A 27,606-nucleotide genomic window follows, 5' to 3' on the forward strand; every position below is an offset into this window, starting at 1 on the left:
TCCTTTTTAGGTGTAAAAGTTGACTTGTCACCCTAGGATCACTTTAAAGGGGAGAGATGGTAAGTGTAATAATGATTGGCATAATGTATAATATAGGCCTAAAATCCTTCTTTGGCTCACAGGTCCCCTGAGAATTAAACTTATTTACTGAAATTAATCACGCCCACCTTACTTCTCCAAGAGATCTGAGATCCTGAGGCAAACGGTTACGCAGGCGCAGAACACATCGCGAAAGCGTGGGTAGATCCGGCTGGAGGTGGAGTTGAAACGGCCGGAAACGCGTCACGGAGGGCGTGTGCGTCAGGTCGTAGTAGGTGGGGCTCAGAGCCTCGTTTCCTCGGCTACCGCCGGCAGCTACCCCGCGCTTGGCGTGCTTGCTTTGCAGACATGGGGGCGCCTTCAGGCTTGAAGGACGACTGCGAGGCACTGCTCAGCCGCTTCCAGGAGATGGATAGCGTGCGCTTCGAGGACTTCACTGAGCTCTGGAGAAGTATGAAGTTCGGAACCATCTTCTGGTGGGTGTTTCTTGTCCCGCCTATCTCTGTGCTCAGGGGCTGCGTAACAAGTTTCTTCCATCCCTTTCGCTTTGCGGCACCTGGGAAGGGCTGAGGAAAGTGGCAGTCTGAACACTGCCTTCGTCTCTCCTGGGCCGTCATCTGTGCTTGGCAACGCGTTTTCCCTGCGCGATTTCGTTGGCTTGGGTTTCATCCAGCCATTTTGCGGCTTCCTCCCAGATACGTATAGCTCTACCTGGCCGCCCTTCTGAACTCTTCTACCTCCACTACCTCACCCTGACCTAGATCACCGTCGCGTGCCCTCCCTCTAGTCTTGTTTTCTTAGAACTCCATGTTTAAAAACAAACACACAAGCAAAGACAAAACCCTGCATGATTGAATTCATTTTTCATATAACTGCTGAACTTGTAAAGTGCGGATTTGATCATGTCACGGCCTATCATACCACCCTTAAATGGTTTCCGTTGCCTCTGAGTACAGCTCACATTCCCTAACAAGGTTGGCAAGACCCTTCGACTGGCCTTTGCCCAGCGTTGCAGCTTCATCTACCAGCCCAGTTCATGGCTCTCTACATGCGTTTCCTCAGTCTGGACCTTTACCCCGACTGCTTGGCTACCTTATTCTTCATTCAGGGTTTAGCTCTTGTGACAGTTCCTCAGGGAAACATTCTTTAGCCCTTCTGGACTAAATAAGGTGTTCATGCTCTTTTTCTTGTAGCACTTTGTGCTTATTTTATCTCTTGAATTAATCACATTTTAACTGTGTAGTTCAGAAGGCGGTATAGAGTAGTGGTGAGAAGCATGGATTATGGAGCCCCATTCCCTGAATGTGGTCAGAGTCCTCTACTGACTGTGATAATAAGTGCACTCTAAGTGCTCAGGAAATATTCCTTATTATTACTTTAAATTTTCTACTAGACTTAGCTCTGTGAGGACAGTAACTGGATGGATTTAGTATTCCATTAGAATAATATTTAAAATATTTAAAAGGCTAAATTAATAAAATGAATGAGTCCTTGTGACTATAACTCTTATGTTCTGCTGAATAAAATGTGAACATTCTCTTTTTTCTCCTTGTTGATGTAAAATAAGTACCTGAGTAGTTTGTCCATTGCAGGGGATGGAGAATGGAGAACCGTTTGTTGTACAATTAATGAAAGGAGAGGAACTCTTTTTTTTTTTCCCCCCACTGGTACTAAATGTAATGCATTTATAGCTGTATATAATCCAAAGAACAACTCTGAGATCAGTAATTATCCTTGTTTTATAGCTGAGGAAATTAAGATTTTATAAGGTTAAGTAATTTTTCCATGATCACACCACTAGTAGGTGGTACAGCAGGTACTGAAACCAGTTTGTCTTACTGTTTCTGAAACCCGTGATCTTTTTCACTGTAGCCCTCTTGGGAAAAGTGGTGGTTTAGAAAAATTTTGCTATGGTTGCCCCAACTTCTAATTTAATGAAGAAGGAACTAAAATGAGAAAACAAATAGAGATTATTTAAGGAGTGGTGGATTTTCTTTAGAAATTGCTTTGGTTGCCAGTACTGTAATAGGTATTTTTCATTCTTGTAGTATATTCATTACTTAGAGAGCCCAGGCTTTGGAATATAGTGGGGTCTTCTTTGTTATCCTGCTGTTTACATTGGTGAACTTTTTCCCTGCAGAATTGAGAGGAGGAGGAGGAGGGTTACATTGTGCTGTGGTTCTCCAACTCTTTCACCCAAATGTCTCAAGAACAGATTAGGACCCCCTAAAGCTACTGGGGAAAAACTCTATTATATATTAATATGCACATATATATTTTAATTGAAGTATAGTTGAGTTGAATTGATTCCTTTGAACTGTGGTGTTGGAGAAGACTTGAGAGTCCCTTGGACTGCAAGGAGATCCAACCAGTCCATCCTAAAGAAAATCAGTCCTGAATGTTCATTGGAAGGACTGATGCTGAAGCTGAAACTCCAATGCTTTGGCCACCTGATGCAAAGAACTGACTAATTGGAAAAGACCCTGATGCTGGGAAAGATTGAAGGCAGGAGGAGAAGGGGACAACAGAGGATGAGATGGTTGAGTGGCATCACCAACTCGATGGACATGAGCTTGAGCAAGCTCCAGGAGTTGGTGATGGACAGGGAAGCCTGACGTGCTGCAGTCCATTGGGTCACAAAGAGTTGGACATGACTGAGTGACTGAACTGACTGACTGATAGTTGAGTTACAGCATGTTAGTTTCAGATGTGCAGTGTAGTGATTCCACAGTCAAATGCATGACAAGTGATCAACCACAAGTTCAGTGACCATCTGTCATCATACAAAATTATTGAAGTATTATTTTTATTGATGTTATTCCTTATGCTGTATATTATATCCAGTGACTTACTTGTTTTATAACTGGAAGTTTGTATCTTTTAATCCCCTTCACCTATTTTGCCCATCTGTCTATCCTCTTCCCCTCTGACATCCATCACCCTGCTCTCTGTTTATATGTTTCTGTTTTGTTTGTTTCTTTTAAGATTCCACACGTAAGTGAGATTATGCATAACTTATCTTTGTCTGACTTATTTCACTTGGCATAATACCCTCTAGGTGAATCCATTTTGTAAAAATGCACCTGATCTTTGTATTTTATTCTGTAATATTACCATGGTTATTTTAATATATTACATATTTAAAATTCTTAAACCAGTAGTTAGTTGTAACGCTACTCCTTTTGCTTCCAATTCAGCAGTAAAGTTGATGCTTTTTGAAGATGCATCAAGAGTATCTAGGGCCTCACTGTAAGAAGCACAGCCAAAAATTAGGTCTTTATTCTTGAATCATGAAAGGATGAGGTGTGGAAAGCGTGTCCACTTTCTAGCAGCTGCTATTTAAACAAGTATAAACCTGTTCTGTTATTTTTTTTCACAGTCATAATATAGGTTCTCTCTGTTTTCCAGTGGTAGAATGAGAAATTTAGAAAAGAACACGTTTACAAAAGAAGCTTTGACTTTGGCTTGGCGATATTTTTTACCTCCGTACACCTTCCAGATCAGAGTTGGTGCTTTGTATCTGCTATATGGATTATATAACATGCAACTGTGTCAACCAAAACAAAAGGTAATATTTGTGAGTTGTTTTCCTCCAGCTGAAATATGAAACAGGTGCAATGTTTTCATAGCCAACTGATTTTAAAGAGAAGTACCAGTGTTTCAAAATTATAATACATTTGGGAAAAAAGATTTGCATTTACTAACAATTTTTTTATTCCTCTTGTTTGCAGATTAGAGTTGCCCTGAAGGATTGGGATGAAATTTTAAAATTTCAACAAGATTTGATAAATGCACAACATTTTGATGCAGCTTATATTTTTAGGAAACTACGACTAGACAGAGCATTTCACTTTACAGCAATGCCTAAATTGGTATGTTATCTGAAAGAGATTGTGTTTCAAAATGAGAAATTCTATTTCATTGTTCATAAAATGCCTCAGTCTCCAGAAAGTGGAAAGAATATTATATAATTTCCAATAGTTGAGAAAAGGCTTCTTAGACTTCCCTGGTGGTCCAGTGGCTAAGACTCTGTGCTTCCAATTCAGGGGGTATGTGTTCAATCCCAGGTCTTGGTCAAGGGAACTAAGATCTCGACATACTATGTGGTATGGCCAAAAAAAAAGAAAAGAGAAAAGATTTCTTAAAGTAGGAAAAAAATATTGGGAATTCCCTGGTGATCCGGTGGTTAGGACTTTAGGCTATCACTGCTGAGGGCCTGGGTTCATTCCCTGGTCAGGAAACTAAGATCCTACAAGCTGTGTGTCATCGCCAAAAAAAAGAAAAGAGGAAAAAAATGCTTTCTGCTTACTTTTTTTTTGAAAGCAAAATTCAGACTCTCCTAATAATGCAGTGTTTCTGAATGTTGTCCATTAAGTAGATGGTTAGAAGAAGAAGTTAGATGGGTATCTGCTTTGCTTATGCCTTTATTCAGACATCAGAGAGGCTACTGAAAGAGAACTAAGGGATTTTAATGCCAGTTAGAGAAAAGTTGAGACTTCCACTAATACATATTTCTTCAGTCTTGTGACACTTTCAGATGCTAGATTGAACGAGCATTTTAATCAAAAGATTCTAGTTCTGTCAGTTGGCAAATCTTGTAACTTCTCTGAATTTGTAAGCATGTGGCCTGGCATCTTAAGGGTTATTTCAAAAGTTGTTTAACAGTCTTTGAAAAATATGTTTTTCAGAGTAAGTAGGCACTTACTAAATATGTACTTATCTAGTAAGTACATACTTAGAGCTGGTTTTGTGTTTTTTTGGTCCATATTTACTTATAGATGATTTTTATTGCTGGCTTACTTATTTCAGTACTTAAAATATATCTTTAAAAATACCTATTTTAAAAGACATTATTATTTAGCTGTCATACAGAATGAAGAAAAAAATGCAACGAGCTGAAATTACTGAAGAATTTAAGGACCCAAATGATCGTGTTTTGAAACTTATCACTTCTGATGTATTAGAGGTAAATTTGCTTTTATGTTCTTAAAATTTTTTAAAAACTGTTTTGTTTTTAACTGTATATTGAGTTTATACCTTCATCTAGTGGATACTGAAAATTTTTCTAATCATAGAATGCTGTTACCTTCTCTCAAGTGTCAGAAATACTATACCCTAAATATATCAAAATTTCTTGAATAAATTTTGAAAGAGTGAGAAATAGATGTAAAAGACTGGACTTGGACTAAGGATATTGGGATTCAAATACTGAAACTACCATTTGTATTTGACTTTAGATATATTATGAAACAAGAATTTGGTGACTTTATTTTTTTTTTAACAATATATGTTCATTTCCTAAGTTCCTTTTTACAACGCTTGAGTAAAAACCCACTATTGAAAATAGTTTGTTTTGATAAAACAAAAATTTGAAGTCAAGAAAAATGGATAAAAATTAGAGTCTTAAAACAGCTTTTCAATCTAATGTCTTTCAGTATTTTGAAATGTGCAGTATTCAGGAAAATCTTTTGCATTGATAAATAGTTACAGAGAGTTTTACCTGAGTGCGGAAGTTGCCCCGAGGTTAAAACAAAACCCCACTAAAGGGTTGCAGCATTCTAATTAGTGATCCATTCCTTTTTTCTAAAGAATAGATTCCTGTGTACATAGAAAGTGTGTAGAGTGTGAGCAGGTAGGGGCCTTGTTGTGTTTTTTCATTTCTTTGAGCCTTAGTTTCCTTCTCTTTAATATTATGATTGCAACCCTCATTTCATCCACTTGTAAGAGTTGAGACTAGGTTATTCCTGAAGAGTGCTGAGTGTGGCCTATGGCACATAGTAGACGCTTAGTAAATGTTACTACTTCCCCCCTCAACCCTGTTCAGTCTTTTCCTATGTAAGGAGTGGAAAGGGAGTCGGATCTTTGATTTGCTCAACTGTTTCTCTGTGTCTTAGATGCCACCATGTGCTCATAGCTTCAGCTGTCAGGTTGATTGGTTTTGCAAAGCACTCTGGGTCTGCTCTGTATACCATTGAGCAAGAATTGTTGATCAGGGGTCCATGAATAGTCTTGAGAAGGTCCATGGATCCTTTAACCCCTCTAAATTGTATGTAAATTTTTCATATGTATGGACACTTGGTGAGAATGAGGTAGTCTATCCTCAGATTGACAAAGGTGTTCATCTGCCCAGAATGTTAAGAATTACACAGAAGGAAATTATTTATTAAGTATCTAAAGACTGGATGTGGTATAGTGCAGGAGCTATACAAGATGTTTTCTGTATATTATGAATATTTTACTCCTCAACAACATCCCTGCAAAACAAGTGCTTTAAACAAATTTTAGTTAAATTTTTTTTTTTTTTTACAGAAGATGTTTTATCCCTGATTCAAAGTTGAGGAAACTAAGGCACGGAGACATTAAGTTAGGAAGCAATGGAGCTAAGGTTCTGTAGCAGTGCCTGTTGGACAGCAAAGACCTTGTCTGAGCTGGGACTGGGGTTGGAAAGGTATCATTTGCAGATATCTAGTGAAGTATGACAAGAATTAAGATCTTTGCCCTCTAGCAGCTGAGCAGGAAAGAAATGGGAGAAGGTCATTTATAAAATAAAGATAGGAAAAAAACTTTGCATAATAGAGAGAATTTGTGTTTTATCTTTTGGGGAGAGGGGAATCATTTAAAAGTTTTAGAGATTGGTGAAAATTAGAGTATATATTTAGGTTTGGGGTAAGGAGCCATTAGAAGGAGATTTTGTGTAGAAAAGGAGCTATGAGGTCCCTTCTGTGGAGGAGGTGGTGGGTTGGTGACCAAGAGCCCAGTGGAGAGATTCCTTTGGGTTGGAAAAGGTACTTCTTCCTTGGAAACGTGAGGGAAGGAAGTGGAAATGGATTCATAATTGTGAAGAAGAGAAGCAGAAAGCAAACAGACCCAATAGCCTCAACTTTAAAAGAGGGCTTCCTGCTGGAACCAAGAATTAGAAAGTTTGGAGTAGCATGAAGAATGAAATATTTGGGGATACCAGAAAGGATTTGCCAAGAAGTACTGATGTGAATTATAAAGAGAGAGGCAGAGGTTGTTTTTGAACAGCAAGATGTTGTTCTTATTAGTATTCTCTTAATAAAAAACAGATGATTTGAACCCAGTTAGCTGTAATGTTTGATTGTTGACTAATTTGGTGGTAGAGCCTTAAATTTTTTCAATATGCCTTCTTAAACTTTTTTTTTTTTAATTCATTTGAAGCTCTTTAACTAAAGGTTCCTCTGTTAGATAATTGTATATGTGAGCAAGCAGATAATGGGAAGTTTTAGAGAATAGAGCTGGAGTGATGCATAAAGCCACATTCTTTTGTGATTGGAGAGGAGGGTCAGAAGGGCCAGGCTATGAAATGCCTTTTCGTGGAAGCTTCTGGGAATGGAGAAGACTGAAGCCATCCTGACTCTATCTAGCACTTTTTGGCTTGCCACAGATCTGCTTTGAAGGCCTGTTCCTTCTGTACTTGTGTTGGCTCTGTTTTTCCTGTTCTGCATAGTCTATTACCCATTTTCACTGATAATCCATAAATTGAATACTTTTCTATTTTCTTTATCCTCCTGCAAATGTAAGTCTCCATGTCAGCATATTTGAATTCTGATTATGATTCTGCCACTCAGTTATCTTTTGTGATTAAGGAGGTTTAGTAAAACAAGAGAATAGAATATTGAATCAAAATAGCTGATTTTTTTAAAAAATTCAGGTATAATTGATATATAATATTGTCTTAGTTTCAGGTATATAACATAGTGATTCAATATTTATGTATATTGTCAAATAATCACCACAGTAAGTTTAGTTAACATCCATCACCAGACATAATTACAATTTTTTAAAGCATCTGATCAATTCCAACACTGTTACTTAAATATGCCCTTTAGCAAGTCATTTCACTTTTGAATATTTTCTTCATTTATAAAATTATAATAATGGCATTACATGTTGAGTATTCACTGTGTGCCAGGAACTATGCTGAAGGTTTTTTGTAAGTTTTTTCACTAATTATCATAATAGTCCTGCAGAGGAGGTAGTGTTTTCCCAGTTTTAAAAGCAAGGAAACAGGCTTAGAGAAGTTAAGTAATTTGCATATCGTAAGGTACAGACACTGGATTTGAATGTCCAAGTGTTTAAAGCTCCAAAGCCCTACACTGACTTTTATTTCTTAATCCTTTGATTTTGTATAGTGTTACATTTACAGAATACTTCCAGTTGTATAAGCTCACTTAATACATCTGCATTGTGTTTGTCCAAACGTGGAACATGATTGCGACTGAGGGATTTGTTCAAGGTCACAGTCTAGCAAGTGACAGGTCTCAGGCCCCAAGCTAGTTGTCTTTGTTCTGTATTGTAGTGCGTGTAACATAATGGGAACATTATTTCCAGTGTACCATGTAAAATGTTAGGGGCTCCCCAGGTCAGGACACTGTTCCTCATTGAAGATCCCGCATATGTAAGCACTCAGCACTCCTCAGCATTTTTGAATTCCTTGAACAGATGTTGATCAAGTCCATAAAAATCTAGAAATGCATTGACTAGTCTTGGGATTGACTCAGGTGATGTGGTAACAGTCGGTGAGCAATAGTTCTCTGCTGGTCTTGGAGCCGAGTGTCAGTGCTGGTTTTATGTGATTCTTAAGTCTGCCTGCCATAGGCTGTCTTTCTGTTTACCCTGTAGATCTGCCCATTTGTCTGGAGGTTTCTTGAGTAGGAAGGTCTAATAATTATGCCTCAAATGGTGTCATAAGTCACTATTTCATTTAATCTTGAATCTTATCACTGAAGTAATGAAGAAGCTTATGGAGATAGACGCAAGAGCTTTGAGATTTCTGAAATCACATCTCTGTGGAGGATTGGGTGAGAGTCATGAGATACAAATTCCCAGCTGAATATAAAGAATTGTGTAACTATCCTTTATGTGACAATATGAAATAAAAATGTGATCTTAATTGTTCAGTTCAGTTCATTTCGGTCGTTCAGTCGTGTCCAACTCTTTGCGACCCCATGAATGGCAGCACGCCAGGCCTCCCTGTCCATCACCAACTCCCGGAGTTCACTCAGACTCGCATCCATCGAGTCCGTGATGCCATCTAGCTATCTCATCCTCGCTCGTCCCCTTCTCCTGCCCCCGATCCCTCCAAGCATCAGAGGGGTAATATTTAAAGATATGCTCTACTACAAATAAGTTTTGTTACATCCAGGAACGCAATCCTGTATTAATTAGACTTTCCCCATCATCTCTCCATATATTGTATATCAATTAATGTTTATTGAGTTGAATTCAGTGATTCCGTATCTCTGGAAAGCAGACTTTTCATTAATAATGTACTGGTTTGCATAGTTACATTATTTTTAATATACAGTAATAAGTTATTCCTTCTCAACTCTGTCACTTTGGAAGGTGATTTTGTTTTGTTTTGGTGCATTTCTCCTCAAAACCTGAATTAAAGGACTCATCTTTCCACTTGTAGGAAATGATGAACGTTCATGACCATTATCAGAGAATGAAACATGTAATTTCAGCTGACAAATCCAATCTGGAAAAATCCATCAACTTGATAAAAGATGATTTTTTTGAGAATATCAAGAACATAGTTTTAGAGCATCAGCAGTGGCACAAAGACAGAAAGGTTTGTAACTGTCTGATACATCACCTTTGCATTTGCATCGTACATGACTGGCTGGACATGGGTGAGGGTATTGAGAGGCAGCCTCGTTTAGTGGCTACCTCCCATGGAACGAAGATCTGGGGGGCTTAATTTCTTCAGTTTCAGCTTTACCAGTTATTAGCTAGGTGATGTTATTTAACCTTACAAATGGGTTTTATGTGTAATAATATATTATTATATAATTCGAATTGCAACTTTATAATATATAGTTAATATCCATTTAATATATATGTATACACTATGTAGTATACATAATTATAGGGAAATAAATAATCTTGGTGTACCATGGATTTAGTACAATCTTTGTAATTTAGCATTTTCTGGAGGTTGCACACAGGCCGTTTTTAAGCCAAATCCTACACATAACTTTTTTCTTTCTTTACATAGCATTATTCCTAATGTTTTAAAAACTTGAACTAATTACCAACATTTAAATACTTGTGGTCTTAAGATTCCAGACATCTGACTTCTCTTAAAGATGAGAGGTTTGGTTATACCGGTCCTGCTTTGCTGCATGACAGCAGACAGCTAGACTTCATGGTGGCTTCTCCCGTTGTGACAGAGCGCATGCCCTCTGTTCACCAATGCTCTACCTGCCTTGGTTTAACTGTTTACAAATCTCATCAATGCATATCTTCCATTTAATTTTCTGACCCAAATGCTGATGCTAGAGCTGCCCATATTCCATGTTAGTCTTTTCAGCTAGAGAAACTTTAACTCTGGAAATCTGAAGGCCAGCCTTGCTAAATTTCCCTTTGAAACCACTACTCTATCTAATTTTACTAAATACTTCTAGGAAAAGGATAAAAGAAAAAAACAAGTAATTTCTTATTACTTAACTGTGTTTGATAATGCGTTAATGTATTCACAAATGCTAGAAAGGCATTTTTACGTGTTATCTTTCATCATTATGTGTTATATATCAGAGATTTGTTGCTACTTTTGGCTTATATAAAGGATAATGGCTCAAACTCAATTTTATAAAAGATGAACAAGGAAAGTGATGAGATGACAGCCTTGGGAAGAAAGAAATAATCTGCTTCCTCTATGGACATTTATTTTAATATTTGACTACTTTAAGTGCTACAAATGGGTTGCACAGATGACCTAGGCACTTATGTAAACATATTTTGAAGCACTCTGTTAATAACTCATTTTAATGATCATGACTAAGACCTTTGAAAACGTGAAGGAAAGGAGAATAAACCAGTTTTCTCACTACCACATAAATCTTTATATTATCTTTCATTAGTTAGGATTAATTTTTATTGATTTTGTAATTCTAATGAAACCTAACCATGATCTTAATGTCTGGTGGTGAGCCATGTTTCAATACTTGTGAAATATTCTTTTAGTTTTTCAGTAATTAAGTAAATGATTTCCATTGTTCTGAAAATAATTTTCAGTTAATTTTTAGTTGGTTTGAATTGTAAATGTGTAAATATAACTTACTTTATCTTTTAGAAACCACCTTTAAAACTGAAAGTTAAAGGAGGAGAAGAAAAGAGTGAGAGAAATTCACAACAATCAGAGGTCAGAAAAATTCATTATATGATTGCTTACAGGGCAGAGGTTTGGTTAGCTTCATTTTATGTGTGGCTGTGATTCTGTGTATTGACCATAACATCCTGTGGTCAATATTACAATATTAATACATACATTTGAAAATTCTGAAGGCAGTGGCAACCCACTCCAGTACTCTTGGCTGGAAAATCCCATGGACGGAGAATCCTGGAGGGCTGCAGTCCATGGGGTCGCTAAGAGTCGGACATGACTGAGCGACTTCACTTTTAACTTTAATGCATTGGAGAAGGAAATGGCAACTCACTCCAGTGTTCTTGCCTGGAGAATCCCAGGGATGGGGGAGCCTGGTGGGCTGCCATCTATGGGGTTGCACAGAGTCGAACACAACTGAAGCAACTTAGCAGCAGACTGTTCTTTACTGGAAACCTTGTGAAAGACCGCATCAGGCATAGACTAGGCATGAGAATGTTCCCCATTTTCAGCGGGAAAGGGGATGGATGGTGGTGGAAGGTGCCCTCAGTCCTTATAGGGGCAGAGGAAGACTGCTGTAATGCCATGTCTTTCCTCCCTGCTTGTCAGTCTTTCGCCTAGTGTACAGCTTAAGCTACTATTCACTGCTTTCTGCCTTCACAGTTTTCATCCATCTTAGTGGATGAGGCAAAGAGCCATCTTTGGGCATAGGCAAATGAAGAGGGAGTGGCATAGTCACCAGGGCTAAGGGCTTTCATTCTTACCCTTTTAAAATCTTGAATGAAAACAATCAGTAGCCGTGGGGTTGTTATCATGCCCCCTGTTAGAAAGTGATGCGTGTCTATGTGTCTTTACTTAATATGTGTCCAATAAATGTTAGTTTCTTTTACCCTACTGTCTGTTTTGAATCTTATTTCTGGTAAAAAAAAAAAACTACTTAATTATTCGTAATTTTACTTAATGTTTGTGTGTTTTAACTTTTTCCCCTTCTGGTTTGTTTTTACTTCAGAGATGTGAAAGGGCAGAATCATTAGCGAAAATAAAATCAAAGGCCTTTTCAGTTGTTGTTCAGGTAAGTTATTTATTTAATAAGTTACTTTAGAAATTTACTTGATGCTCTTTTAATCACATTTTTATTTTTTCATCAGAGTAACACGTCTGCATAATTTTAATAATCTAATAATACTGTGTAGCTTCTACAATTCAGCAGTCCTGCTCCACCACTTCCTGCCCCTGGACTTCTGATCTCACAAGGCAGCTATCTTCACCTTTTTCTCTTGTAGTTATTTTTTTCCTGGTATTTACCTGGAATTTTGATGCCATTGTTCTTTATTAATAGTCTTCCGGCTTCTAGTATTCCTAATTATGAAAGGTTTTAGAATTTTGTCTTTATCCCCAGAACTCTGGATTTTCATGATGACGTACCTTGGTGTAAGTCTTTTTTTCCACCAATGCCCTGGGCTCTTATGATTGACGTCCTTTTGATCTGATAGCCTTCAGTTCTGAGAGATTTCTCTATAAATGCTTCTCTGATCGAATTCTTTGCTGCAGTTTTGCTTTTTTTATTTTCTGGAACTTTTGTTTTCTTCTTCTTTGTTTTTATCTATTTTCAGAGAGCTTTCTTTATCTTCTGAACTATTATAATGGATTTTTTTAATTTCTGCTGACATTTTTTCATTACTAAGATTTTTTTTTCTTTTCCCTGAATCTGTTATTAATTAAAAAATGGATTTCTTATTTTGTTCCCCCCCGGGTACAATATGTTTATCTGTTTGAGGATGTTAATAACAGTTTTTTTGAAGTTTCTTCCTTTTCCCCCAGAGTTCTTATTTTTGTTTATTCTGTTCTCTGTCTTTCATTTTGGTGACTTTTTGCAAACGTTTGAAGATCTTGAGATCATGTTTAAGAGTGGTCATATAGAGATACCCTGGTAGCTCAGTCAGTAAAGAAACTGCCTGCAGGTGTAAGAGACCTGGGTTCAACCCCTGGGTCAGGAAAATCCCCTGGAGAAGGAAATGGCAACCCACTCCAGTATTCTTGCCTGGAAAGCCCCATGGACAGAGGAGCCTGGTGGGTTATAGTCCATGGGGTTGCACGAGTCGGACACAACTTAGTGACTAAACCACCATATAGAGATGTATAGCCTTTTAGCTATATATAGCCTTAGTACCATATAGCCGTTAGCACCATATAGCCTTTTAGCCTCCATGTTTTTCTTAGATCTAGCCATTTTTATCAGAGAGCAAGCTGAGGGAAGAAAGTAGTAAATAAGCCCAGCTGGCAGTGTTTTGGGTGCCTACAGAGAATCCACTGACAAGCTCACCACCATTCATTCCTTCCAGAGACTTCATTCAACACCCCTGCTTCCAGTAAGAGGCTTTACCCCTTCCTTAGCTTTTCTGGTGCTGTCAAAAGCCTTCAGCTGCTCTGGCTTAGCTTCTCTAGAGCGCTCACCTGTTTTGTACAGGAAGAGGTCAGTTGTTCAGCTTTGAGGCTGGAAAATGGGATGCTATTCCTTCTGTAGATTTTTCACATCTGTATACATTTTTTAATGACCCCAGTTCCTGATCCACTTGGACCAGCTTTCCTTGTTCACCTTTCTTCATTCTAAGTCAACCATCACTTTTCTGCCTCCAGAGCTGTGGTGTTTTGTTTACAGCTATGTTGTTTCCTATTATCTCCCCTTTGTGAGTTCATTCATTTTTATTTCTCTCTAATTTTAGTGGGGTTTCAGGAAGGAGCACTGATAAACTTATGTGCTTCATCTCATATTTTTTCCTGGGATTTTTTTCCTGGATTTTTTCCATGAATCTGAAAGTGTCTTTACTCTGTGCGAAACTGCTATAATTCTCTGGTGGTTGAAATAAAAAGGACTAAATTAAAAAACTGAAAGTGACTATAGATTAGTTAAGTGTTATCAATTTGCTTTACTGCAGTTTTGAATGAAAGCATCAGGACAATAAATTAATTATTCCAAATTCTTTTAAACCAGAACGATTTCCATATTATATAGGCTAGTTGTTGCTAATTTCTTACGATATTATGAAATACTTTTAAAATTATTAAATAATTAAATTATAATCCCCACAAATTTTTATAAGAATGTCATTGCATGGTTGTGATTTTTTTAAATTATTGAGGTACAATTAACATGTAGTGCAAGGTAGCTTTTAAACTGTTGATAATACATGTGCCACATAGATGACATGACTGAAAACTGTGTTAGTTAGGGCTCTGCTTAAGCAAGTAAGGGAATTGATTGACTGATGTAACTAAAAAGTCCTAGGACTCTACCTCTATTTCTCATCTCTTACGTTGCTTTCACTATCTTCAAGTGCTATTCGTGACAACTCCAGCCTTCCCAGCTTTCGGTTCAGTGGAAAAGGAGAATTTTCCTTTCTAATAGTTAAACAGATTTCAAAAATTGAGTTATATCAGCTATGGCAGATCACACGCCCATCCCCCGGTGGCCTTAGGGATGTGAGGCTTATTTTGACTAGATTGGGGCCACATGACCATATGGAGAGCCAGGCATAAAGTAGTTTCACTTGAAATACGTGGTGCTAACAAAGGAAAATAAAGTGTTTTTAGAAGAAAAGGAGAATAGGTTGTTAGCTGGGGAAAATATACTTGCCCTTTTTACCTCTACTTCCAGCCATGCATCTATAACTGTTAAACCCAGTAAGGAAATTTTAACCCAGTTTGAATAGATGATGATGATAGCTGCAGGGACCTCTTCCTATTATAAAGATAAAAGGCTGTATACACTTGTGACAAATATTAAGCAAGCAAGTATCATGGTAAAGTACTTATGACAAGTATTTCTGTAAATTTTTCCTCATCTTTGTCTATCTGTTTTGTCATTCCCTAAATGACCTGTTGTTCAGTTGCCCAGTCATGTCCAACTCTTTGCAACCACGTGGACTGTAGCACCTCAAACTTCCCTGTCCCTCACCATCTCCTAGAGTTTGCCCAAGTTCATGTTCATTGCATCGGTGATGCCCTCCAGCCATCTCATCCTCTGATGCTTTCTTTTCCTTCTGCCCTCAATATTTCCCAGCATCAGGGACTTTTCCAGTGAGTCGTCTGTTCACATCAGATGACCAAAGGACTGGAGCTTCAGCTTCATCATCAGTCCTTCTGGTGAATATTCAGGGTTGATCTCCCTTAAGATTGACTGGTTTGATCTCCTTGCTGTCCAGGGGATTCTCAGGAGTCTTCTCCAGCACCACAGTTCAAAGACATCAATTCTTTGGTGTTCTGCCTTCTTTATGGTCCAGCTCTCACAGCCATACATGACCACTGGGAAGACCATAGCCCTGACTATACGGACCTTTGTCAGCAGAGTAATGTCTCTGCTTTCAACACACTGTCTAGGTCTGTCATCACTTTCCTGCCAAGAAGCAGTCGTCTTCTGATTTCGTGGCCGCAGTCACCGTCCACAATGACTTTGGAATCCCGAAAGAGGGAGTCTGTCACTCCTTCCACTTTTTCCCCATCTATTTGCCATGCAGTAATGTTTTGCCATTCCCTAAATGACATATTGTTGGATTCATTTTGTGATTCATTGTGATTAATTAGATTTCTAACTGTTTAGGCATCGAAGTCAAGAAGGCACCGTCAGGTCAAAGTTGACTTTTCTGATTCTGAATCCGGCCAAGTACAAACCAAAACAACTAGGAAAAGAAGAAACAAAGAAACGTTGAAACCAGGAGGAAGGAAAGTGTCTTCCAGAGACAGAGGTACCTCTTGAGAATCTTAAAAAGGGAAAATGGGTCTTAGGTACTGTCTTCCCTCACCATATTTTCTTTATTAAAAAGCATTAGATACTTGTTTAAGAACCTTGTGAGATTAATATTAAAAATAAATTATCTTAGATTCTTGGAATCTTACTACTGAAAGGGATCCTAGAAGTCATAAAATTGGTTGTTGCATAGATGATAAAAATTTAGGCCCATACAGATTAAATGACTTGTCCAAGTGATATGGTTAGTTATAGAATCAGTTTAGAATTATCCATATTATACTTCATCAGTACTTTTTGTGCGTGAATCAAACTTACATGCAGAATAAGTTATGATAAGTAGCATAGTCTGTAAACCATATTTTCCATTAGCTGTACTAACTAAGCTGTACCTGCTTTTCTTTTGAAATAGTTTATCTATAAAGTTAACTTTGCTGTTTGGTTTTTAGAAACGTGAATTTGTGTACTCAAGTAGTTTAATTTTTAAGCACTGTACAAATATATTCACCATACATGAAGTTGGAATCTGATTAGCAGGCTCAAGGGAAAAAAAGTATTAGAAACATACTAAATATTTAGTGCCTGATATGAGCAGCACACAGAAAGCCACTGCAGCAGTATATGAAGATATGTTAATAGCCTTTTAGCATGTTTTTTTCCTGTATTGAGACAGTAGAGGGAGAATTAAAATTTAGTACCTTTAATATAGGCTAGGTTTGATAAGTTCCATCAGTTAATACATGAAGTACTTTGAGAATTCAGAGGCGGAGATACTACATTTGTTAAGGATAATTAAGACTTCCGAAGGAGAATTTTTTTTTTAGTTTTCTTTATAGGACTAGCATGTATTGTGAAGAAAGCTGTTAGGCCAGTCTCATAAGTATTAATGAAAAAACTCTAAGTTACATGTATCAAAAGAATCTCAGATACAGAGACAGCAAAAGAGACACAGATGTATAGAACAGACTTTTGGACTCTGTGGGAGAGGGAGAGGGTGGGATGATTTGGGAGAATGGCATTGAAATGATTATATATAAAAAAAGAACAGCTTGACTGTATACATTCATTCTGTGATGCAGGGATGGTACAGTTAGGAATCTATCAATATGATTTGCTGTGTAAATAGGTTAAAGGGGAAAATGTGAATTCAGTTTAATAGTTACCCAAGAAAACATTTGATTAAATCTAGCATCCATTCTTGATTTTAAAAAATATTCTCTAGCTGTTGGGAGTCAACAGACTTTCTGTAAAGGGCCAGACCGTAAATATTTTAGAGCTAAGTGGAACTTTCATACATTTTTTGTGGGAATTCAGAATGGTATAGTCACTCTGGAAGACTGGCAGTTTCTCATAAAGTTAAACATATACTGACTATATAGCACAGCAATCCCACTCCTTGATATTTACCTAAGAGAAATACATTCACACAAAAATTTGTATATGTAAGTTTATAGCAGTTTCATTCAAATTACAAAAGATTGCAATCAGCCTAAATGTTTTCAGCTGGACATTATGTAAACAAATGTGATATGCCATACAGTTGAATACTACTCAGGAATAAAAGAACTATTGATATATCTAATAACACAGATAAATCTCAGTGTACTGTGCTAAGTGAAAGAAGTGAGACACAAGAAAAGCTATATACAATATGGCTCCATTTATAAGATATTCTGGAAAAGGTGAATCTACAGGGACATAAAAACGATTGTTGATTCCTTGGAAGTGGGGGTGGAGAGAAGTGATGACTGCAGAAGGGCACGAAGGAAATTTTTGGTGTGTTGATCTGTTCCGTAGTTTGATTGCAGTGGTGCTTGCGTGACTGTGTTTATCTAAACTCCTAGATCTGTACTACCTTAAAAATGGTGAATTTTATTATGTACTAATTCAAATCAAAGCAGAGGACATGAGGTAAAGATGGATTCGTTTAAGCATACTTAACTTTTGGTAGATTTGATTGCTTTTTGTAAGGTATCAGCAAAGATACTTAGTTTTAGAAGCCTGCACAGGCAGTTTTTATTAATAGTTTATCTTATTTCATTTAAGTGCAGCAGAGAGGTCAAGCTACTTTCTTAACATTGGGAAAACAATTTTTTTTTTTTTTTTTGAGAGAATGCTTCTTTATTTCAGAAAGACACATCAATTTTCAGATCAAAACAATTAGTTTCTTGGTTTTTCTTTCTCTCAATCAGCCGTCAAAGAGACCACACCAAAGGAGAGTCCATTTTAAGCAAATTAAGCTTTAGGATGCATACCTAGTAGATCTCACTGAAACCTCACCAAAATAAAATTTAAAAACAGTTTTGTACATAAGCTATTCAAGATTTCTCCAGTACTAGCTGCTGGAAAGCACAGTGAGATGGCACTTTTTAGAGACAGCAGCTTCAGACCCAGAAAAGTGGGAAGAGATAGTTAGATCAGTGGCAAAACGTAATCTTCTTTCCTTTCAGGAAAACAGGTTTTTTTTATGCAGTTGAAGAGCAAAGAAAGTACAGTAAAATGTACTTTAAGATCTTTAAGTATAACTCAACTATTCCAGCTACTGTTGTAGCTCAGAAGGTGGTGTAAATATTTTGAAGCAGAGGTAATTTGTTATTCTTCACCTTAATAAAGATTGAAGTGCTTACTAAAAAATTCTCTTTAATCAAAAAGTTCATTAAAGTAGAAAAGTATTTTTGATTTCTAGGGATTTGTCCAAGTGACAAAAACACACAGGACATTCATTGCAGGATTATTTGAAATGGCAAAGACTGTTAACAACTCAAATGTATAACATTGAAAAATTGGGTACATAAAATTTTTGTCCATATAAAGGAATATTTTGCTGTTCCTAAAAAGCTGGAGAAAGTTTTCTGTATACTGACATGAAAATATGTCCAAAAAATATTGATACATTGCTTAGAGAAAATGTTTTTTTAAAGAAGAGTATGATTCATTTGTTAATAAATACATTTGTAGACACAAAGCTACTGTAATATAAAATAGATAAACAACAAGGTCCTGCTGTATAGCATAGGAAAGCATATTCAATATCTTATAATAAAGTATAATAGAAAAGAACCTGAAAAAGAGTAATATGTATAATCAAGTAATCAAGGCTTCCCTGATGGCTCAGATGGTAAAGAATCTGCCTGCAATGTAGGAGACTCGGGTTTGATCCCTGGGTCAGGAGGATCCCCTAGAAAAGGGAATGGCTACCTACTCCAGTATTCTTGTTTAGAGAATTCCATGGACAGAGGAGCCTAGCAGGCTGTGTAGTCCATGGGGTCGCAAAGAGTTGGACACGACTGAGTGACAACACTACACACACACACACACACACACACACACACACGTATAAATCACTTTTTGTACACTAGAAACTACATTGTAAGTGAACTATACTTTAATAAAAAATAAGTAGACAGAAATTTTATACATATATATATATATATATATATATACACACATCTTAGAAGAAAACTAGATGTATAGAACAGAGGTTAATTCTCAGGGATGGGATTGTGGAAATTTCTAAGTCCATAAATTTCCATAATGTTTGACTTTTAGATGATAACCATGTTTAGTAATCAGGAAAAATCCAAAGATTAAAAAGCAAACAAATGTAAAATAATTCCTTAGACTAAGACAAGATTGACATGAAAAAAGGCAAGGTGGTTGGAAGTACAGGATAGGAAGTTTCCATTTTATGTGGATTGTGACTGCTGTATTGAAGAGTTACTGTTAATATAGAAAAATATGTTGAGAATTGGATTTGTGACCAGGCCTGAAGTGTGGAACCAAGAAATTTGGACTTCATTTAGTAGGCAGAAGGGAGTCTTGTGAGACTGCTGAGCAAGCAAGTGATATGATCAATTTTAAGAAGATCAGTCTGGGAGTAGTATGGTAGTCAGGTGGGAACAAACTGAAAATAGGAGCTCTAAGTAAAAGGCTGTTGAGGAGTAATGAGGATCTGGCCAGGTGGTTGTAGGAATTAGGCAAGCAGACTGACAATTAGGAGACCAGTGGCTATCTACAGGTAACGACATACAGAGGCTGGTGGAGACAGATGAGACAGGGACGCTTATAGCCTCAGCAACTGGGGGAATGTCTGTGACTTTAACAGAGTAAGGATCACAGGATGAAGATTTCATTTGGGGGAAGAATTTGCCGCAATCTGCCTTTCCAGGCTCAGTTCTTGTAAAGGGTGTCTAGTGCATAAATAGGTGCTCATGTATATTGATTGGATTTACCCACTTTGTATTACTTAAGCTTTAGCTATACCTGTTCACCATTCCTAGAACATAACATGCAGGCTTCTGGAAGAACATCAATTAATAGTAATGGTGTTACATGATGGTGAAGATGATAACAGCTATTGCTTATGTAACACTCTTCCTTTTTAATTTTTTTAAAGTTTTAATTTTTTTTTTTAACACCAAAACATTTTCTATTGGGGTATAGCCAGTTAACAGTGTTGTGATAGTTTCAGCTGAACCGTGAAGGGACTCAGCCGTGCATGTACATGTATCCATTCTCCCCCAAACTCCCATCTCCCATCCAGCCTGGCACATAAAATTGAGCAGAGTTCCATGTGCTATACAATAGGTTTTTGTTGGTTATCCATTTTAAATATAGCAGTGTAACACTTATTTTCTGCTGAACTTTTTTCCCATGTCCAAGGTCACCTAACTAATATTTAGAGCTGAGACTTGAATGACAGTCTGCTTGAATCAAAGCCTGTGTTCTTAACTGCCATACTTGTTATTTCTTAGGTAATTGGAAATGTGGCTCTGGAGCTCAGATCAGACATGCACTTAAGTAATTGTCGGATTCTAGCTGTATGTCCTGTAATCATATGTGTTGAGATGGAGCAATAATCTGTGACTTATAATTGCATCCCACGTGATGAGCTTGGAGCAGAGGAAAACTATCAACCTGACACCCTCTAGGAAGTTAGTTTTGGATAACTGAGGTTAATGATTTAAATGTCAAAATTTACTTTTTAAACAGTTGATTATTCTGGTTGATATTTTTCTAAAGCGCACTACGTGTATATGGTTCTTGTTTTCTACAATGCGCATTTATCATTTTTACATGTATTTTATTCTCTCCTATTTTCCTGAGCAGTGTATCCTGAACATAATTTAGTTTTCGCTTTATGATTCAGGGTTTTCATCATGAGCATATTCTTTTTACTGGATTTTGTAATATAGTAATCCTATCAGATATCTTGAGTTGATCATTAGACTATGGCTTCGGGATGCAGGACTGTCTTTGTTTTTCTGTCACATTTGTTGTGGTAGGTGTCTTTATGTTCTCAGTGTGCAAACAGCAGTTTCTTGCCCTTTTGCTGCTGCTTTAACTAGTGGGTTTTAAGATTGGCTGTTCATTTCAGTTTTATGTAGAATAATTATGTTTTGGATAAAGGCCTGAGGAACATATCGTGAGCTTTTATAGTGTTTATTTAATATGTTGACTCTGAGATAAACATCCTGAAGTTTTATGTGTTCACTTCTTGGTTCCTAGCTGCATAACTGGATGAAGCATTTTATTTTGTTTTTAAGAGCTTTTGGAGAACATTGCCTTTCTTTTTTAAACTTATTCATTTAATGTAGAAATGATATCTAAAATGTAGTTAATCATCATGTGACTAGATTAAGGTTTTCTTGCACAGCTGACAGTTTTAAACTCAGAAATCCTTCCCTTGACATTGTTGCATAGATTCTCTTAGGTTATAAATGTGGGTTTGAAAAAATCATTAATAATTGATATGGATGGACATGGCACAAGATTGTTAAGAAGAGTATTAGTAATTTGGGATAGATTGTACTGATTATAGTCTTGGTTTGAATTGTGTTTAAAATGGAAGATTTTTGCTAGTTAACTTCATCTAAATGCTGGGCTGGAAGAAGCACAAGCTGGAATCAAGATTGCCGGGAGAAATATCAATAACCTCAGATATGCAGATGACACCGCCGTTATGGCAGAAAGGGAAGAGGAACTAAAAAGCCTCTTGATGAAAGTGAAAGAGGAGAGTGAAAAGGTTGGCTTAAAGCTCAACATTCAGAAAACTAAGATCATGGCATCCGGTCCCATCACTTCATGGGAAATAGATGGGGAAACAGTGGAAACAGTGTCAGACTTTATTTTTGGGGGGCTCCAAAATCACTGCAGATGGTGATTGCAGCCATGAAATTAAAAGACACTTACTCCTTGGAAGGAAAGTTATGACCAACCTAGACAGTATATTCAAAAGGAGAGACATTACTTTGGCAACAAAGGTCCGTCTAGTCAAGGCTGTGGTTTTTGCAGTGGTCATGTATGGATGTGAAAGTTGGACTGTGAAGAAAGCTGAGTGCTGAAGAATTGATGCTTTTGAACTGTGGTGTTGGAGAAGACTCTTGAGAGTCCCTTGGACTGCAAGGAGATCCAACCAGTCCATTCTAAAGGAGACCAGTCCTGTGTGTTCATTGGAAGGACTGATGCTGAGGCTGAAACTCCAATACTTTGGCCACCTCATGCAGAGTTGACTCATTGGAAAAGACTCTGATGCTGGGAGGGATTGGGGGCAGGAGAAGGGGACAACAGAGGATGAGATGGCTGGATGGCATCACCGACTCGATGGACATGAGTTTGAGTGAACTCCGGAAGTTGGTGATGGACAGGGAGGCCTGGTGTTCTGCGATTCATGGGGTCGCAAAGAGTTGGACACGACTGAGTGACTGAATTGAACTTAGAGCAATCTCTTCATTCCATAAAATCTGCATCCCATTAAGATGCCAGCATATGTGTGTTCAGAGCAGAAAGCTTAAACTCATTTTCCTTGAATTTGTTGCCTTCTCTACTGGCAGATACTTAGTAACATATATACTCTGTGAAATACTGTATTATAAAATACTTGAATCCATATTTGATTATTCACTGTTTAATGAGGCCCTCCTCTATGCCAGGCACTTTTCTAAGTGCTGGGGATACATCAACCTAAACAAACCAGAATCTGTCCTTGTGAAGTTTACATTCTAGTGGGAAGAGGCAGGCTATAAAGAGACAAATTACTACAGATAACAGGTGGAATAAGTGTTGTGGAGAAGAATCAGGAAGTATAAGAAATAAAGAGTGACTGTGTCAAGGGGTTACCATGACCAGAAAATGATATGCTGAATGAGACCTGATATGACAATGGTATTTGATAATTTGATGAGGATATTTCTTCCCACAACAGAAGGTTGGTATAGAAAACCTCCGATCTTAACTGTGTTTCTGAAGTTTGCACATTTTCCTTCACTGTAATGTGATCTTACAATTGTTTGTTAAATTAGTGAATAATGATCCTAAAAAGAACAGATTTTGTGTGTGTGCTTGTGTATGTGAGAATTGCCTTATTTTCAGGTTGTTTTATTTAATAATGGTTCTTGGACAGCATTCTGGTGTTCAGCAACCGATACAGAATATTTGTCATTAAGTCCATATCAGTCTTAAAAACAAAAGACTGTTAATGTTAGAATTACATTTGTGATTAACTTGAAGTAACACATGATTATTCTTTGGTGTCTGCAGATATAACCCATGCTGTGTGTGATAAGGATTGAATCCTGTATCAGTGTTTGGCTAATTTTGTTTCTTCCCTTTTCAAGAATTAGAGGTTATTTTCAAAACATAGGTGTAAATATATTAATACTTTAAAAAATGTGTATTTTACAATGCATATTTCTGTTCATCATTACAATTTTAGCTTTTAGTTTAAACATCTAATATGTGCTATTATAGTATTGTCATAATTTGTATAAAATTTTTCTCAAAGATTAACATTCTTTGTTTTCATATAAAATTACTTGTTTAACTATTTCCAGGTGACATGCAGAATACACATATGGAAGATAAATCTTTAAGTCTGAGTATGCCTGTGGTTACGGAAGAGGATGAGGAGAATGAAAGTTTTAGTGAAACAGGTACAGATGAAATTTTGTCAAACTCCTTGTATAGCATCAAGGTTTAGAACCCAGAAGAGCATGACAACTGTGTGTTCCTGTGATGTTTTTATCTTTGGTACAGTGGAGAATTTTACCATTAATCATACCATCAATCCTGACACTTAAAAGTAAGTGATAATACAGTAAATGGATGATATGGAGCGGCAGCGGTCAGTGGTCAGTGGAGAGGGAATACATTGTTATTAGTAAGTGAATATCTGTAATCATGAGGGTTTCTGAAATGTATTCCTAACAAAGGGCAAAGTTCACAAAGTGAGTTACTGGATATAACTTTTAAAAAAATATTTTATTGCTAAAAGTTTCTCATTTCAAATTCTAGTAAATGTAAAGTTTTCACCTATGAGATGATGATTATAACTGAATGGTAAATTGTACAATGTGAGTTAAAATAGCTGTACCTTTTTCTTTTGCTGTGGTTTTCATAATTTATAATATTTAAACAATAGTTTAAATAAGCATCTCTAATAATAATTATAGTAACATAGCGAATAAGTCATATTTAGCTGGCTAGGCTTGATATTTGGTAATCCATCAATGATAATGAATATAATACATATCAAGAATCTGCCTATGACTTTTCCATTTTGGTGCTGTATTCATTCAGCAAACATTTATTGAGTGCCTATTATGTTTAAAGTAGTTAGCTAGATGTGGGAATATAAAGATATACAGTACAGGAGTTTTAAGAACTGTTTTATTTTGATCACAGTGAATAAATCTGAGGAGAGTGAGTGGGTCATAGTGGGCCTAAGGTACTATTTAATAAATCAGATCAGTCCAAGCCCCAAAGAACCTTATGGCTTAGTGTGAAAAAAAAAAAGGCCCAGTACGTTATGGTAAAGAGACACGGTACTATGGAACCATATGGAAGACAGACCAGAGAGTATTTGTTCCTTCAGAAGTCTGAGTGCTTCTGTGATTGGCTTGTGTCAGCATAAACAGTTCTTTATAACCCTATATAGTCCTGTATAGTTTCAGACTATAGTTGCTTTTTAGTTTTATCTAGTGGCTTTTATTGCAAGTGAACAAACACATGTACACTTTTATGGCTACTTGGCAAGTCACATTCTAAAATCTATCAGAGTGTGAGTTTTTAAAATTTGGTTTTTATTAAATACATAAGCATATAATTTAATAATTAACAATTTTATCATACTGATTATAAGAAACCATGGACTTCTGACTCTGACTCCCATTTCTTATTCCCTGAGACAACCACTTTTAACTCTTTCATAATTATTTTGGTATTGTCCTCCATGTTTCTAAATAGCATGTTTATATTGTCACTTATTCATATTTCAGTTCTATGAATTATCTGTTGACTTTCCACACTGAGGAGGGCGAGGATTTAGTTTTCCTTAATGTAACAGGTGCACAACATAATGGATATTTCTCTACACTACAAAGCGATCACCATGAGAGAGATATATATATATATATATTTGTCTGGTTACCTCTGTCACCATGCCAAGATGTTACAGTATAATAATTTTATATATTCTTCACCTCCCAACCCAAACACATGATACTTCCTATCCCCCACCTTCCAAATATAGTCATTATTTTAGTTATGTGAGTATTCAGCATTTATGAAACATTATTAGCAGCAGGGCCATCTAACATAATCTGTGATTCTCTCTTAATCTGAGCATTTATTGTTGGCCTTAGAGAGTTAATAATTTTTTTTGCCTTATTGTTTCTTTATGTACTTATCGCTAATTTATCCTCAGACTATTGCTTAATGTATAAGCCTTCCCCTTGAAACACTTGGACACATTAGGCATTTTATTACTGTCATCTTTTTAAGGAGGTCTCCACCAGGTCTCAAACTTGCTGTATATACTCTTGGCCTGATGCTGCTGCTTTCCAGGAATGTGTTTTCTTTTTCTTCTTAATTTTGTCTTTGTCTTTTCCCATTCCTTTTTCTGTCATCTTCTTTTAGTTTTCATTGATGGGGAATATTTCTTTCTTCTATGTCTTCCACAATTTTCATGTTTTGTATCTTCTGTTATTTGCTTTGTTTTTAATAATCAGTGACTTTAGGCTCTCGACTGTTTCTAGATGGAGACTTAACTTGGGTATTGGTCACGGCATGTGTCATGGTAGCCAAAAAGATGTATGGTGCTAGTGTTTGGGGCCAGTGCTAACAGAAAGTGACGAAGATGTCAGTTGGGAAGCAGTTGACATCTCAGTCACTTTCTGTTGGCACTGGCCCAGATACTGTTCTGATCTGGCATGCTGGACCCATACAAACTATAGGGAGGGCATACCCACAGGAAATGCCCTCCAAGTAGCTTATTATCAAGTAGCATTTAGGATGATTGGGATCTACATTAGTAAGTCTACAACTGCAATGTCATTTTGAAGGGAAAAAATCATGTATATGTCAGGTTTAAGATTTCTGGTATCTTTGTTGTGAAGGTGTTCTTACTGTTATTACCAACCTATTTAATTTAATGTGTGTTATCAATTAAGTATTCTTTTTTAGATCTGACAGATGCCTTAATTTTTTGTCTTTAGAGTTCACTGCACCCAAGAAGAGAAGAAAACAGAGAACAAAAAGCTAGGCTTCCCACTCCAGTATCCTTGGACTTTCTTGGTAGCTCAGCTGGTAAAGAATCCACCTGCAAAGCGGGAGACCTTGGTTCGACCCCTGGGTTGAGAAGATGCCCTGGAGAAGGGAAAGGCTGCCCACTCTAGTATTCTGGCCTGGAGAATTCCATGGACTGTATAGTCATGGGGTCGCAGAGAGCTGGACATGACTGAGCGACTTTGACCTACTCACTTACTCACATGTAAATGGTTAGTTATTTTATGATATCTAAAGTTTGGTAACAGATTTGTTTATGGTGTATATTAAATATTTTATATATTATGTTGTAAAGTGCACTAAAGTTTTTGCCTTATTTGCTTTATTTTTTAATATTTGAGACTTACATGGTCAGTAGCTTATATGATTAATAACTTAGGAAGCTCAGTTTCCATCTCTGTGATCAATTAAGTATCCTTTGGTGCTTGTTTTAAAGCTCCCTTTGGCCTAACATGTCAGTATGTATACATGCATGTTTGTGTATGTATAGATACATCTATGTATGTGTCCATTTATGCATATAATATGATTAGTCAATACACTAGGTACAACATTTAAATACTGATTATTTCTAGTAAAACCTTTAAGAGTGGTAATATATATTTCAGAACATGTCTGTGGTACAGAAAGTTGGTACTCAAAAAAAATTCTGTAGCCTCGTGAATGGGCCTCTCTGTTAATTTCTCATTTGAGAGATTTAGATGGAGGTTGCTTCAGCCATACTGTTTGAATTGCTGCCAGTAGCAGGCCACCTCCGTATCATGCGGCTGGCTCAGCCTGTCTTAAAGTTGATTATACTCCAGGTTGTTTTCCCATGTGGTATGTTCAGGAATTCTGCAAATGCCCTGTGAGTGAAAATAACTAATGCTAGCCCAGATAAAAATTTCATTTATTAGAATCTGTGCTATAATGTTAGCTGTGAAACAGAATTGTTTCCCTTGGCTAATTTAAGATTTTTCTGATAATTGATGATGGACAGTTTCTATGATGTGTATATTGGACAGAGCTTCTAGGGTTTAAATATTCTAGCATTGGGGCATGCAGAGATATGGATCCATTACCTGGCGACTCATATACCAGGTTATTTGCTAGGCTTTTTCTGATCATTAAACCTTACATTGTGTAACCAAAA

The 27,606-nt window shown here is 36.9% G+C and overlaps 1 protein-coding gene across 1 annotated transcript; it reads left to right on the forward strand.

The window, feature by feature from the left end:
• The first annotated feature begins 264 nt into the window (after positions 1 to 264).
• SNAPC1 (small nuclear RNA activating complex polypeptide 1) lies at positions 265 to 27,606 on the forward strand. The gene is made up of 10 exons (XM_069596764.1): positions 265 to 515; positions 3,448 to 3,607; positions 3,771 to 3,911; positions 4,901 to 5,005; positions 9,476 to 9,634; positions 11,138 to 11,206; positions 12,177 to 12,239; positions 15,765 to 15,909; positions 23,744 to 23,842; positions 26,405 to 27,606. The coding sequence occupies exons 1-10, from the start codon at positions 388 to 390 to the stop codon at positions 26,449 to 26,451; spliced, it is 1,116 nt and encodes a 371-aa protein (XP_069452865.1). The 5' UTR covers positions 265 to 387; the 3' UTR covers positions 26,452 to 27,606.

Source organism: Ovis canadensis, chromosome 7, assembly GCF_042477335.2.
Source record: "Ovis canadensis isolate MfBH-ARS-UI-01 breed Bighorn chromosome 7, ARS-UI_OviCan_v2, whole genome shotgun sequence".
Lineage (NCBI taxonomy): Eukaryota > Metazoa > Chordata > Mammalia > Artiodactyla > Bovidae > Ovis > Ovis canadensis.

Coding starts and splice junctions, on each gene's coding strand:
- SNAPC1 (XM_069596764.1), top strand. CDS start 388: ATGGGGGCGCCTTCAGGCTTGAAGGACGACTGCGAGGCACTGCTCAGC. Junction 5,006..9,475: donor TCACTTCTGATGTATTAGAG/GTAAATTTGCTT, acceptor TTCCACTTGTAG/GAAATGATGAACGTTCATGA. Junction 12,240..15,764: donor CCTTTTCAGTTGTTGTTCAG/GTAAGTTATTTA, acceptor CTAACTGTTTAG/GCATCGAAGTCAAGAAGGCA.